General features: G+C 39.4%; 1 protein-coding gene across 1 annotated transcript in view; it reads right to left on the reverse strand.

The window, feature by feature from the left end:
• Positions 1-13,682, reverse strand: part of acvr2ba (activin A receptor type 2Ba) — a 61,286-nt gene extending 47,604 nt beyond the window's left edge. Inside the window, exon 1 of the mRNA XM_027149893.2 lies at positions 13,117-13,682. Within this exon, the coding sequence (XP_027005694.1) occupies positions 13,117-13,168 (52 nt within the window). The 5' untranslated portion in view covers positions 13,169-13,682. The remainder of the gene's footprint in view (positions 1-13,116) is intronic.
• Positions 13,683-13,968: the final 286 nt, after the last annotated feature.

A 13,968-nucleotide genomic window follows, 5' to 3' on the forward strand; every position in this document is an offset into this window, starting at 1 on the left:
TGACAATCACACTGTCCTATTCAGCGGGCATGGAGGGGTACTGATGCACGATAACGTACGGACCCTCACGGTCCTTTTATTTCAAGAGACAACACACACATGCAAAGACAAAACCCAAAAAAGCAAGCTCTTCACTCCTCTTTACTTGATCGCTTCTGAAAACACTCAGCAGCCCGGCTCCACTCTGCCGGTGTTTGGCAGCCAGCCAGCTGGATACCAAAAAGGGTTTTTCCTTCTCTGCCTCTCCCCCTCATTCAGATGCTAACTCTGACACAAATCTATTTATAGCCGCTGGCAAGACACCAACCACAACTCAACCGCATAACCTCAGGCTCTGTGCAAGAAAAAAAAATAATGATAATTGAGGCTACATGGCGCGTGTGTGTGAGAGAGAGAGAGAGACAGAGAGAGAGAGAGAGAGAGAGAGAGAGAGAGAGAGAGAGAGAGAGAGAGAATGTAAAAGCAAGAAACTAAGGATGGATAGCATGTATTTCACTATGTGTAAAATCAGGCTTCAGGAGGTAGACGAAATAAGGACAAGGGGAGTTTGTCAGGAGCGAAAAAAAAATACTCCATTCCCATCATAAAATTCAACATGTTCTGGATTGTAGGAAACCCAGACAATGGAATGTCTCCACAGTGTCTGAGAAGACTTCTTAAGTGGGTCACAACTGAGTCTGGGACATGCTGTCAATGTACAGTTTTATTCGTCGTACCACGCGTGTCCTCGAGTAACCCTAAAAAAAAACCAGCTCAAAATGTGATGTTTTAGCAAGTGAATCCCAAAGCTTAATAAAGAATGGTAGCTAATTTGATTTAGTTTGGAAAAGAACTTTAAAAGCGTTCTCTTTGTAGTCTAGCAAAGAGATAGCAAGCTAAAAGGTTTAACTTTATGCTATTTAACGGAGTATGTTAGCTACGAGAGTTAGCTAAGCAGTTTACTTAGCTAGTTAAACTTTCTAAATTGACTAAAAAAATTCCCTCAATATCTAAAGTGATGATAACCAAATAAAACTTTTTAGACATTTAAAATGTTATCGCAACTACACTTTGCGCTGTAGCACGTAGCATGTGTGAAGTGTTTTCTTCAGTGAAACAGGCAGCTTATCGATACACACTACCAGATATAGCCTTCAAAGCTAGATGAACACTAACATTTAGTTATGCCTTAGAATATCAAGTGCAAGAGAAAGTCTGGACATATGGCGTATATAGAACTGTTGACGTACAACAAATCGTGACACGATATGATCAGTGAAGAGAATGCTACTTGCTACATGCTATAAACATACCTCAAACTATTGCTAAACACATTTCTTGATTATTTAACCCGTTCTAAAATTGTACTGCGTGAAGCATTGATAATGAAAAACACATTAAATCTTCTGCAATGCATGCCGATAGCTAAACCACAACTGATTCAGAGAACAGCTGTCCGTTATTTAGCTAGAATTTTAACGTTTCCACATGAAGGGAAGCAAACAGGTTTTTACAAACATGACTAATAAAATGGTCACTCCAATAAATTAATACATTTGCAAATGTTTATTTTGTAGATAGCTTAGATTTATTTACATGTAAAAAGCATTTCTGTCCGTAGATTGGCAGAAGTTGGTTAATATGAACTAGCCCAACAATGCATCCTCTCAGTGAATGTACAGTACCTAGCTTATGCAGCTAAATTCAGCTAGGCAGATAGCTCTTGTATTTGTAATTAAGTTTGGATTAACAGTTATTAATAAATGTTAAATGTACTCATTTAAAAGCACTGTACAAATAAAACCGAACTGAGACTACTCTCTCAGTATTTAGGTGTTAAGGTTTGGCTTGAAATGTCTCGCTCTTGTTCTTTTCCCACCCGAGTTGTTACCTGAATGACCATACTTTAAAGTTTTGGGGGTAAAAAAGCAGAAACGCAGTTGTCTATGTAGAAACAGCAAGCAATGTAATAGATTTTATATTGAGAAACTGAAATACTATGCAATAAAAATAGCTTGTATAGTAAATCAAACAAATGTTTGATGTTTGATTTTTGTTTTTTTACGCCGTCACCGGATCAAAAGAAATTACACCGTCTCGTATATACTGTACATGACATTCAGTGAAACACCTGTTTTAACAATTTACTCAGTGAATCATGAGTGATTCCTGTCTACTCTGCTCAGTGGTCCACAAAAGTAACTCAAAAATAAGATTACTACGATAATATTCCAAAAAAAATCTCAAGGTGAGATTCCTGCAAACTGGCAAGCTTTATTATCAGACAGAATAGATCCCCTGGGGAAAGCCACAGCTCAAACACAGGCAGAAAAAGGTGATGTGGTTCAAGTGGAAGCAGACACAAAGACATACTGTCCTGTGGAGAAACTCGGTATATTCCCACTTCATCCCAGGAGAGTTCCAGGTCTGTACAGATCTGTAAGAAGCCTGCTGGGATTTCTTTATGGCAGGTGGTCATAAAAAAAATAGAGCCTTCGGACATTTCCTCACGGATCCTCTGAATTGATCCTCATTAATCTTTACTCCTTCCATGTATCCTTCAACAAACCTGCACCGCATGTTGACATCCATGAGTGATTTTTTTACCGATAAATTATTTTGTTTTTGTACCAATGCACGACATTTATATTTTTAAATAAGATTAATGTTATTATGTAGTTTAGCAGCAGCCAGTACCATAAAATGCTTGAGTAGGCACAGACCAGAATGACAGAATTGAATTCATTTTCTAATTTTCATTAGCTTTATTGTAAACATGTCTAATAATCTATAAAAACATTTAAATCTAAGTTGGATATCTTTATGGATAACACAAGGAAAGCCTCCTTTGCTAGCTGTCATTGTTCAATCCGACAAAAACAAGCGTTGCTGGAGAACGTACAGTAATTTTTTATTTTCGTTTGGAGTCATGCAACATTATTAAAACTTAATAATGCCAGAGTAGCATATACCAAAACAAAAGCCTAGCAATAGAAGGTAATAAAATGAAACATGGCTAATGTGTTAACTCTATTGGTGTGAAGAATTGCCAGGTTGCAGATTAATTTTCACCCAAAGTTCTTTTTAATGTGAAGATCTGGAAAAGATTGGCCTTTGAATAGGAATAGATCAACAATCATTTCTAATTCGTTGTTTTAAAATGTGAAATATTGGTGTAAGAAACAAAACCATGGAAAAGCTGCTACAGATCACTGTTTACAGTCTGCCTAAGTTCACTGTCAAACAAACTTGAAATGTAAATATGACGTATTCTAACTACATTTCAAAACGATTCAAAACTTCTAAATCAAATCTGGATCCAAATGTTTATTCAGACAAAAAAAAGAAGAAATGTTAATGATATAATTCTTCATTTTAAAAAAAGGGAAACATTTCCAGCATTTTACTCCTTTGTCCGAAAACGGTCGATGAGAACACAGGCGTTTTACGTGTGCTGAAACGAATCCGTAAAATATAGTAAGCATTACTCAACATGAAACTCTCCTACATGTGTTTTTATTTAAGCAACACACAGAATTCATGAGATGGGACCATATGTGCCGACTGACAAAGGCCCGCTGATGGCCTGCGACAGCTGGACATCGAGAACAAGACAGAGAGGTCACCAGAGGAGCCTGGGAGTCAAGATTACACACTGCATTCCTCCATCTGGAGCTGGGAGGGAATGGGACAAGCATCTGCCACATCTCCATCTCAAAATGTCTGAGTCCAGGCAGAAGAGGGGCAGTGTGAATAATGAAGTGACCTCACATGGTGACGAGGCCAAGCAGCAACCTGTTTAAAAAGCCTGCTTCACAATAACGATGAAGCATGGTAACATTACCTACTTCTCTGTGACATTTACAAAGATTAGAGATCTCACCGAAAATTAAACGCGCAACAAACTAGGGCTCTTGAAGGCCCAGATTTTTACTCTATGGATATAAACATGGATGAAAGTTTTGTGTTTAAAACTTGCAGCATGCAGAAAAGTCTAGTACAACTCAAACAAAAGATGAATGAATAGGATCGAATAATGAACGGGTTGATGTAAAAACTTTAATCTAGGTTTATTTTTCCAAATTTTTTAAACAGAAGTGAAAATGTATAATCAAACAAAGACATGATGGTGCTAGAAGTGTGGTATTCATTGGCTGTTTATGAAGCTATGGCATTTTAATAACACATTCTTCACAACAGAGCCGGGTATTAAATGATACATCTGAAATAAAACTGTAGATTGAGATAGTCAAAAAAAAAAAACATTTTAGATACAAAAGAGCTCAGATTCTAAAAGATGTGCGAGTGCAAGATCGCTAAGATATTATATTTAATATTGTCTCTTCTTTAAAAGAAAGACCTTCAGCTGTCCCTGAAGTGAAATACAATGACTGAATATATCGGTCTCTTTCGCTCTTTCTCTCTCTGTCTTTTCTACAAAAGAATATCATGCAGATCGGTGAGACATGCTGTCAATGTGCAGGAAATGTCCAGCAGTCCCCAGCCTCGTTCCCATCCCCCATTGATGTGGTGTAGACACAAAAGCTAAGGGGGCCTCTGCAGGGGCCCAGCCTCCTCCAGCAGACAGGGCCCCAGCTTTGGAAACAAATGGGAAACACACACACAAGCAGCTCCTGAGAGCCATCAGTCTGGTGGTGAAAAGAAATCAGGGGGAAAAAAAAACAACCCCCCTTTTTCCTTTGCTGCTTTTTCCAGGCAAGAAAAAAAGTTAGCCTGTGAAGTGAGGTCCACCGCGACACACTTGTAGAGGAGCCTCGACGTCGGCTCAGTGTCAGTGGAGGTCTGCTTGATTTGGCCCGGAGGCAGAGGATTTCATTAGGAAGAGCAATAACGATAACTGAAAAGCCTTCAGCTTGGACTTATTATATAAATGACTCCACACTCAGGTACTATTTGTACAATACGTTACAAAAAGTACAAATTGCTACTACCGAGAACACATGCAATGCAACATCAACAAGCACACACAGCATGGCATGGTTCCACTAGAGCTGTGGCTAATCTCGTCCCTCTGCATGCTCGCGAGGACTTTGAGAGCTGCCAGTGGTGTGCGATGTGGCCCGTGCCAGATAAGGCCTGTGGAATATCATTGTTTGTACGCTGCATTCCAGCCATGCGGCTTAGCCCCTGATAAGCGTTATCGGCGAAGCAAATAAACACAAGGGTGAGAACAGTGTGCCATCTCAGCAGCACGCAACAGCACCGTGAGAAGCTTTACCCCCCACCATCCACTTCAAAACATGGCTGTCTCATTCAAGAAACGAACAGAGCTCAGGAGAAAAGACGACGAAACCTCAGGAAGTTGTTGAGCGTTTGGCAAGAAAGTGGTTTCCCAAAGTTTGGCTTCCATCTGACCAAAACACAACTATTTATACAAATACAAAAACATATTTATTTTTTAATCGATGCTCCCTCAATCATCCGGATTTTAACCTTAGATATAGTTTAACTTGTATTAATTGAATTCATCCAGGATTATTTCAGAGGGAAAAACCTGACCATTTTAAGCAAGGGATCGGCTTTTTAACAGGAGCTTACCTGAAGAGGAACTGAGGTCTAAGCTCTCATCCAAGCTATGAGAGTAAGCTTAGTACTAAATCATACTGTTTTAACTTCTTTTTAACTCAGCCTTATTTTTTTTTTTTTAGCAGATTCTGATAACATGTAGAAGTCATGTGAACTTTATTAAGATTAGATTTGCCACTGGATTTGTGATTGTGATTTGATAAAGCTATGACCTGCACATCAAGCTATCACTAACTTGCTCAATTTATGATTACAATTCTGACAATTTTCTGTTTTGAAAGCCCTCGCAAGTTTGCTTCATAATCTTGCATAAACGTATTTTTACATTCTACAGTTTTGCCCTAGTTTCCGGCAGTTGGATCGAGCAGGTATACACATCATATTTATGACAAAATAAATTTTGTGGACATTACAACAGGAGGCAAGTTACATCTGATTTAATCAGGATGGAGCTACAGGGCTTACAAGCAACTCACATCTCTCCTAACGTCTATCTAACAGTCCAACATGATTAGTATTACCTGGAATAAAATAGTATACTGATGGAAACAATCACAGTACACTCAGAATTCTCTATGGCACCGAAGAGCCAGCCAATTAAAATACTGGAAACAGAGCAAAGGAAGTGTGTACTACTGTCTGTTTCATTAAAATTTACTAGTGTCATCACCCTTTATACTAAAACTTCAGTTGTGTCTCTTTTTTTTTTTTGCTTCAAATCTGTTCGTCACTCACAGAAATGGATAAAACACCTAAGAGTTTCCCTGGCAAACATCCACTCTCCCAAAAAAAAAAAAAAAAGCCATTAGCGGATCATTAGTGCAAGTATACAGCAAGCTATTAGTGCAAGCCAACTGTTTAAGCCCCCCAAGCAAGATTATCCACAAAAACCTGGATCCTTACAAACTGGATCCTTTCCCAAAGCCAAATCTGTTAATATCACTGAGGGTTCACTTTCTAAAGGAAGTATTTTCTATTAAGTTGCTTTGCCAAGAATGCTCGTCATTTCGAGCACTATGTGCAGATCGCAGACAGTTTACTCTATAGGCCTAGTTTACTCAAGACCTCAGCTGACTCTAGCTAACTGAAAGTGATGTGTGGTGTTCCAGGCAAGCCACAGGAACGGTCTTTTGGAACGCGAGTATTTTCGTCTCCACTTATCAAATTAGGCCGTATTTGGAATGTGGGTTTGGAGGGATCTGCAACTAATTATGGTGGAAGCCATGAAGTGAATTACAGATGGATTCCACATTACTTTGGATTTCAGACGGTCTATTCTACATAAACAGACCACTACATCTCGCTGTAATGGCTGATAAACATAAATGGATCAAGCTCAAATCTTAACAAAGCATGAAATAGAAAACAAAGAGGTGGTTTCAGGGTTCTGTTGGCTCTCTTAAAAACAGCTTTTTCGTAGCTGTTCTTTAATTCCACATAATAAGCCAAGAAATGAAATATATACAAGTAGAGATGGCATCGATGTGACATCAGCAGAAGTAAATAAAGATGCTTGCCAGACTTGAACGATATCTTTATGTGATACGAAGAAAAGAACCACAGTTTATAGCCAGATATTGTCCAACTCCTTACTGATTAACCACAAGAGAACTCGTCATATTTTAATACGATATGTTAGTGTAGTAGTCTGGATTGATCCCGACGATGCTACAAACAGTTTTGACCTGAAGTCAGAGAATGAAAAACTGGACGGAAGGATGGCATGCTCACCCTTATCGATTGACACTAGCCATTTCCTTCAGATTTGTTCTGAGATGAATCATGGGACGTCATCATAACATGCACCCAGGCAAAGCTCTCTTCAATTCATGTGTGGGGAACATGGGTACAGCTATCATAGAAAGTCATTACGAGTGTTCTCACTGATAGCAGTTTAAAAGAAAAAGAAAGGTCCTGTGCTTGCATATCAAATCAAATACCTTTTCACAAAAAAAAAGTTATGAAAATTCTAGCAAAAACGAGCAAAATCAAATATTTTGGCCACAGCAATCACAGGGACTGGATGTTAGCACAAGTTGGTAAATGTGGCAAAAAAAAAATGGTGACTGTTTTCTTCCCCAAATCCTCATATATGTTTTTCTTGTGCAGCATCTAGTCTTGAAAGCTCTGCATCTCCAAAACAATAAGATTTTTCTAAAATACAATTTACTGTGCTTATGTGGATAAATTATGAGCCAACCATAGCCTTATAAAGCAACACAAGCACTCAAGTCCGTTTCATTTCATACACATATTTGACCGAATCTGTAATAAGTGACATGTACCAGAGTGAAAAAAATGATCATAAAATAAAAGCAACCTTTTAGTACTTCGTACTAGTTTATTATTAATATTTTTGAAATATTTTTCAAAATATTTTTCATATCTCTCTCTACAGATATCTGAATGTCGATCACTAACTTGTTCGCATTTCAAATGTAAAGACACCTCCATTGTTAGGCTCTAAAGAGAATGAACAAACCCTATGATTTGGTTAAAAAAAAAAAAAAAAAAAAAAGGAGATAACACTTCCAAGAAACTCCTGCTATATTCATGCTGAACTTCTGTCAAAACAAGCATAGAATACAAATTTGCACCATATGAACGTTAGCTGTACCAGGAGGGCTTTTACACCACAATGCAAAGTGTCTCTCGGAAGGAATTTAGCAACTCAGCTTGACTACGGATTTTCACACAGACTTAAAAACAAGCAATGAAACATTGTTCTTTAATCTTTAGTTCACAGCCCTTAACCTTGTATGTTCATCTTTAATAGCAAGATTCTTCAATAATGAAAAGAAAGCACAATGTTGTGATGGTCAACACTTCAATCTGCCTACAGGCGTTACATAGAGCCAGGTGTAGAGAACTAGACTGTCATCATATTATCATTTAAAAAAATGAGTCATATTTGTGATAAACTTAATGAGAGATTGTCAGACTGCAGTAACTTGATTAATTAAACCGTTCCTCGCTTGACAAATGACTGATTAATCATTCTAAACATTTAGCTGCTAAAAAGTAGGTCATTAATATTGTGCCTGATTAAAATCTGGAAACGGTTCCACCAAAGAGCATACGAATGTCACGTTTGAGCAGAAGCTCTTGTTTTTACACCTGTGTACACCAAATCTTCCTACAAGTAAGAGAAAAATGTAAGATTTTCATCACGCTATTCATTTATTTATGATCCCCTTAGTTGCATAAAAAAGTTCAAAAACCAAAGACAAAATGCAAAACGAAATGCACGAATCTGATACGTAGAAGGTTTCTGTGGACTTTATCTCAGATAAAGAACTTAATCTTGGAGCATATACACTCCTCGTGTTACTAGGAGTGTTTCAATATGATAAAGTCTAAAAATATCGCATTATTAATCGACCTTTTAAAAATACGGAACTGATGGAGCAAATTAAAGGAAATTTGTATTATTATTAAAACAATGAGGGCGGACGGCACGCGGCGGCGGACGGTACGAAAATAGAAAGTTATATGGATTAGTTCTGGTCAGCTACACCATATTCGACTCTGCTTTTAATAGTAATAATGAATGATAAAATCACAAACATGCTACAACTGGCAGTCGAGGTTCCGATGCTAGGCGTTTACTACGGTAACTGATTTTACTGCCAAAGGGTTCAGCTAGCAAGGAAATGAAGGCTGCTCTTGTTATTGCATGATTTAGTGAGCATCCAGAGAGATGGGCTTGTAATATTTATAGGGAGTCACACAACACAAAAGGGTTAAGAACTATTAAAGTTAGGGAAATTATTGGGGTAATAATAATAATAATGTTATATAATTTATATTATTACTATTATTATTATTATTAATGCGCAACACTAGAAAGAAATGTATTGTAACAGCAGTGAAGTAATCACATGATAATACAACACGGTTAAACGCAAAACCAGGACACTAACAATCTTACACCTGATATTAAAAATGTCAAATAACGCTGTGTGAGAAGGATAAAAAAAAATACGACTGGATTATTGTGCTTTGCTATACGATGCTTGCAGCGTCTGTTTTCCAAGTATCAAAAAGACCAAATTTAATAACACATAAAACATGGTATTAAGTAGTAGAACCTGCTGTGCAGCAACTACATTTGAAGCTGGAAAATAAAGCTTATTGCTTTTCTCTGGCTGTTTATACGAGGTGCTTACAGCTCAGTCTGTGAAGTAAACCAGATCAGACCCTTGTTGTGTAACCTCTGTACCTTGCCATAATGGTTAAAATTATTGCAAATACATATTCCTTACACGCTGGTCATTTGTGTAAAAGCACACTGTGAAGGGGAACGCAATGTTTGTGTGTGTGTAACGCACTACAGCATAAAACAATATATGTACTGTCTCTTTAAATTCTTGAAGCTTCCCATCCCCCATCTCACTCAGTGTCCCCCCATGATCCTAGCTCCCCTCCCCCATCCCCTCCCCCCTCTATCCAACCATGTACCACGTATCGCTCCATGACAAACCAAATCAAACAAATAAAGCTGTAATGCTGGAAATAAGCCAGCAACCAAGATTTGTTCCCCCGTTTTATTTCTCCGGTGAACTCGATGGCCGTTTCAGCTCCTTTTGCATCCTCTGAGCTTCCCCCCACGTCCCCTGCACCATGTGGCCGAGCCTCTGGAAAAACACCATGCAAACGTATACAAGCATCGAAGTGGCACGGGCCAGTTTGGCTAGGATTTGTGCTTTCTGACCTTACACGTGCTCTTTCGTGCTCACTCAGTATTGTACATATATTAAATGCACATTCTAAACGAGATGCCTACACACCTATTATACAGGGAATATACACAAAACCGTGGCCATCCCCTGTTTCCAGCTCTCATACAGACACAAAATGGCTGGATGTTCCCTATGCTGGCAATTCTGTGCTGTAACAAACAACTTAAAGCTAAATGAGCCGCTGGTCCACATATAAGGAGAGACCAACACTGACAATAGCAGCAAAGGCAGAATGGTAACCATCCAGGCTGGCCAGGGAAAGAGGCTTCCTTTGTTTCCTGCAAGGGACTAGCGTTTAAACTAGGCACACACACACACACAGAGAGAAAGAAAGAGTAAGAGAGAGAGAGAGAGAGAGAGAGAGAGAGAGAGAGAGAGAGAGAGACCCAGAGACACAGAGAAAGAGACAGACACACACACAGACACACACACAGAGACAGAGAGAGACACAGAGAGAGAGAGAGAGACAGAGAGAGACACACACATATAGAGAGACACACAGACACACACAGACTCTCTCACACACACATACACAGACAGACACACACCCCAACCCCCATCCCTTTAGCCATGGAATGCAGTCACCAAAGCCCATTACACAATGCAAGCAGCAGCCAAAACATCAAGTTTTATGGGCCCCACATAGCAATGTAAAATCATTTACAATTCCAGCATCAATGATCTGAAAACAAATGAGGACACACCAGCAAGATTTGTCGTCATCATCCCACCTCTTGCAATGCTAAAACGATCCCTCTGGCCTGCTTGCCAATAACAGCAGCTCACAATTCAACAAAAATCCCAAACAAATCTGAGCAACGTCACATGCGAACCTCACTAAAATAGTATTTTACCATGTACACACTCTGAACCTATTAAATCATGTTTGTATTTCATTACTTACTTATTATGCAGCTAGAGCTTGGTTAGCTAGTATTAAACGGTATATATCAAAATAAAAATAAAAACTAAAATTCCCTACCTTAAATCAACACACTAGGTGGTTCAATGGCAGGTTTGTCCAATTTAATGGCTAGCATTTTAATTAGGTTATTAGAACGTGACTGATATAAGACCTAGACAAACACAGACTCATTTGTGATCCAGTTCACATGCTACAGATTTGCCACTTCATCTTACGTCTGCCGACGAAGTGTCCGTAAATGAGGCGACACCGCGAGATTTTATTTTCCCGGCGCTTTTCACCTTTGCACAACTCCGAACGACTTCGCTCAAGCACTTAGAAAGTCCTTGAAAAAAATAAACCGCAGATCAAAACTCTCCAGTGCTGAGAGTTCGCTCCTCACGAAAATTACTTTTCTCGAGTTGGAAAGTCTTGAGTTGAACCAAAGTATCTTTTCCTAAATATACCGCACTTTCTGTATAAACACTTTAAATTGGACACCGTTTTGCTTCACCACTTCTTTCATTTTTTTTTAAACACATAAAATAAGGCTGTATGGCTCTCGCTCCGAGATCGCTAGTGCAGTATTAGGGAATAGAGGCAGAATAGAAATAACAGAATACAGAATATCCCCGAGTGTTGTTTTGTACGGAGTAAAGATTGTGATCGTTTTAAGGGAGCAGATAGTGTACGAGCAAATCCGATAACTATTATGTAATGACCGCTCACAATATCTGTTGTACAGCATGCAGGGAAAACACAAAGACCAGAACAAAACCTAAACTGGCTTCACATTAGCCATAGCTGTGGTTCTCCGATTCTTTCTCTGACAACACTGAGCTAGAATTCTGTACACGTCACACATCCTATATAAAACATATGGCATTATACCGTTTTGATATATTATTCAGCACAGCAGCATGTGGTGTAGAAGATAGACATTATCTCTTATCACTGCTAACAGGAACCTTTCATTATGCTTACTTAAAGCAGATGAAGGAATTAATCAATTAAGCAATTAATGAATCAATAGATTAATTAATTAGACTCTTCTCTATTGAAAAAAAATAGAGTATAATTTTTACAGACATTGCATTTCTGTTAGAATACACAAAATAACCAGCAACAAGCAAAAGGCAACCCCCCCCCCCCCACACACACACACACACACACACCAAAACAAGATAGAAACAGCACAACCAAAGCATTTGGCAGCACTGCAAGAGGTACATACACAGTATAACACTAACATTATACTACAGTTAACATTCAATAAAAACAAAAGGTCACGCAAACACATGAACATGAAGAATTGAGATGTAAACGATTTATCTTACTCATGCATGCAAAACAACTTGCATTGGCTCAGTTTCCATGATAAATAAAACAAAATTGCTGTTTTCACGTCATGGACGATCAGATATTAACGTGTTAATGCTCATGCTGCAATCAATAATAAAGAGTTCACATGGTCTTTAATAGACAGCATGATTATCCTACACACACACACACACACACACACACACACACACACACACACACATATACTCACTCACACACACTCATACACTCACTCATACACACTCTCACACACATACACACACTCTGACTCACACATACACACTCATCTAATCATACAGGATCGTTTACTTTATCACACTCTGCAGAGAACAGATTGAGCAATTCATTGATCTGCTCCGTGTCACGCTTGATCAGGCTCATAAGGTTGTTATAAACTGACATGACAGGATATACATCAAGGGCACATTTGGCACAAAAGGTTTATAATGTAAACTTGATGCAGTGAAGCCACCCATCGTGCCCCAGAACACACAGAAAGTCTACATGCTGTTATCATGGTTAAAATGTAACCCCGAGCAACTTCTGTAACCAATGTGCAATAAAGTCTACAAACAGATAAAGGGAAAGAAAAGCATGCCTTACCTGCACCAAAAGTTCCCAAAAGAAGTGCAAAAGTCAGCCAGGAAGAGATCATATTCCTCTTATTGGGAAAGCAGTGCAGCGGATTTGGCCCTTTTTAATCTCTCCTCCGTTAGGAACATTTAAACACTGACCAGAGGGACACACACACGGACACACGGACGGACACACACACATACACACTGATACAGAGAAACACACAGAGCCCAAAGCGGCCTGTATGCATGCACACCGTGCAGTCTGGAGTGCGCGAGCCCAAAGAAAACAGCAGCGCACGAGCTCGCGGTTAACTTCAGAAGACGGACACATCCATGGGGGACACGCGCGATTCCCGCGCACGAAACACACACACGCACGCACACACGCGCGCGCACAAAGGAGTCTCCGGAAACACTAAACACGCTTCTGCCGTTAAAAAAAAAAAAGAAAGAAGCGACGCGGTTGCTAACCCTCTCCGCTCGGTCACTAGGTCTCTTTCTGCCCCGTGCTCACGGACACGGTCCCGTGTTGACATGCGGAGAAACTGAACTGAGTCCAAAATGGCTTCTGCTGCGGGGAGGAGAGCGGCGCGGGGACGAGCCAGCGGGAAAGACCCGGATGTTCCAATACGGAGCGGATGGGGGAAAGGGGGAATGGGGGAATGGGGGGAAGGAGGGGGAGAGTGAGAGCCCGCAGGGACAACAGGACCACAGCTATATACACTTACAGCTATACACTTACAGCTATACACTTACAGCTATACACTTACAGCTATACACTTACAGCTATATACACTTACAGCTATACACTTACAGCTATACACTTACAGCATTATACACTTACAGCTATACACTTACAGCTATATACACTTACAGC

This window comes from Tachysurus fulvidraco, chromosome 3, assembly GCF_022655615.1.
Source record: "Tachysurus fulvidraco isolate hzauxx_2018 chromosome 3, HZAU_PFXX_2.0, whole genome shotgun sequence".
Classification (NCBI taxonomy): Eukaryota; Metazoa; Chordata; class Actinopteri; order Siluriformes; family Bagridae; genus Tachysurus; species Tachysurus fulvidraco.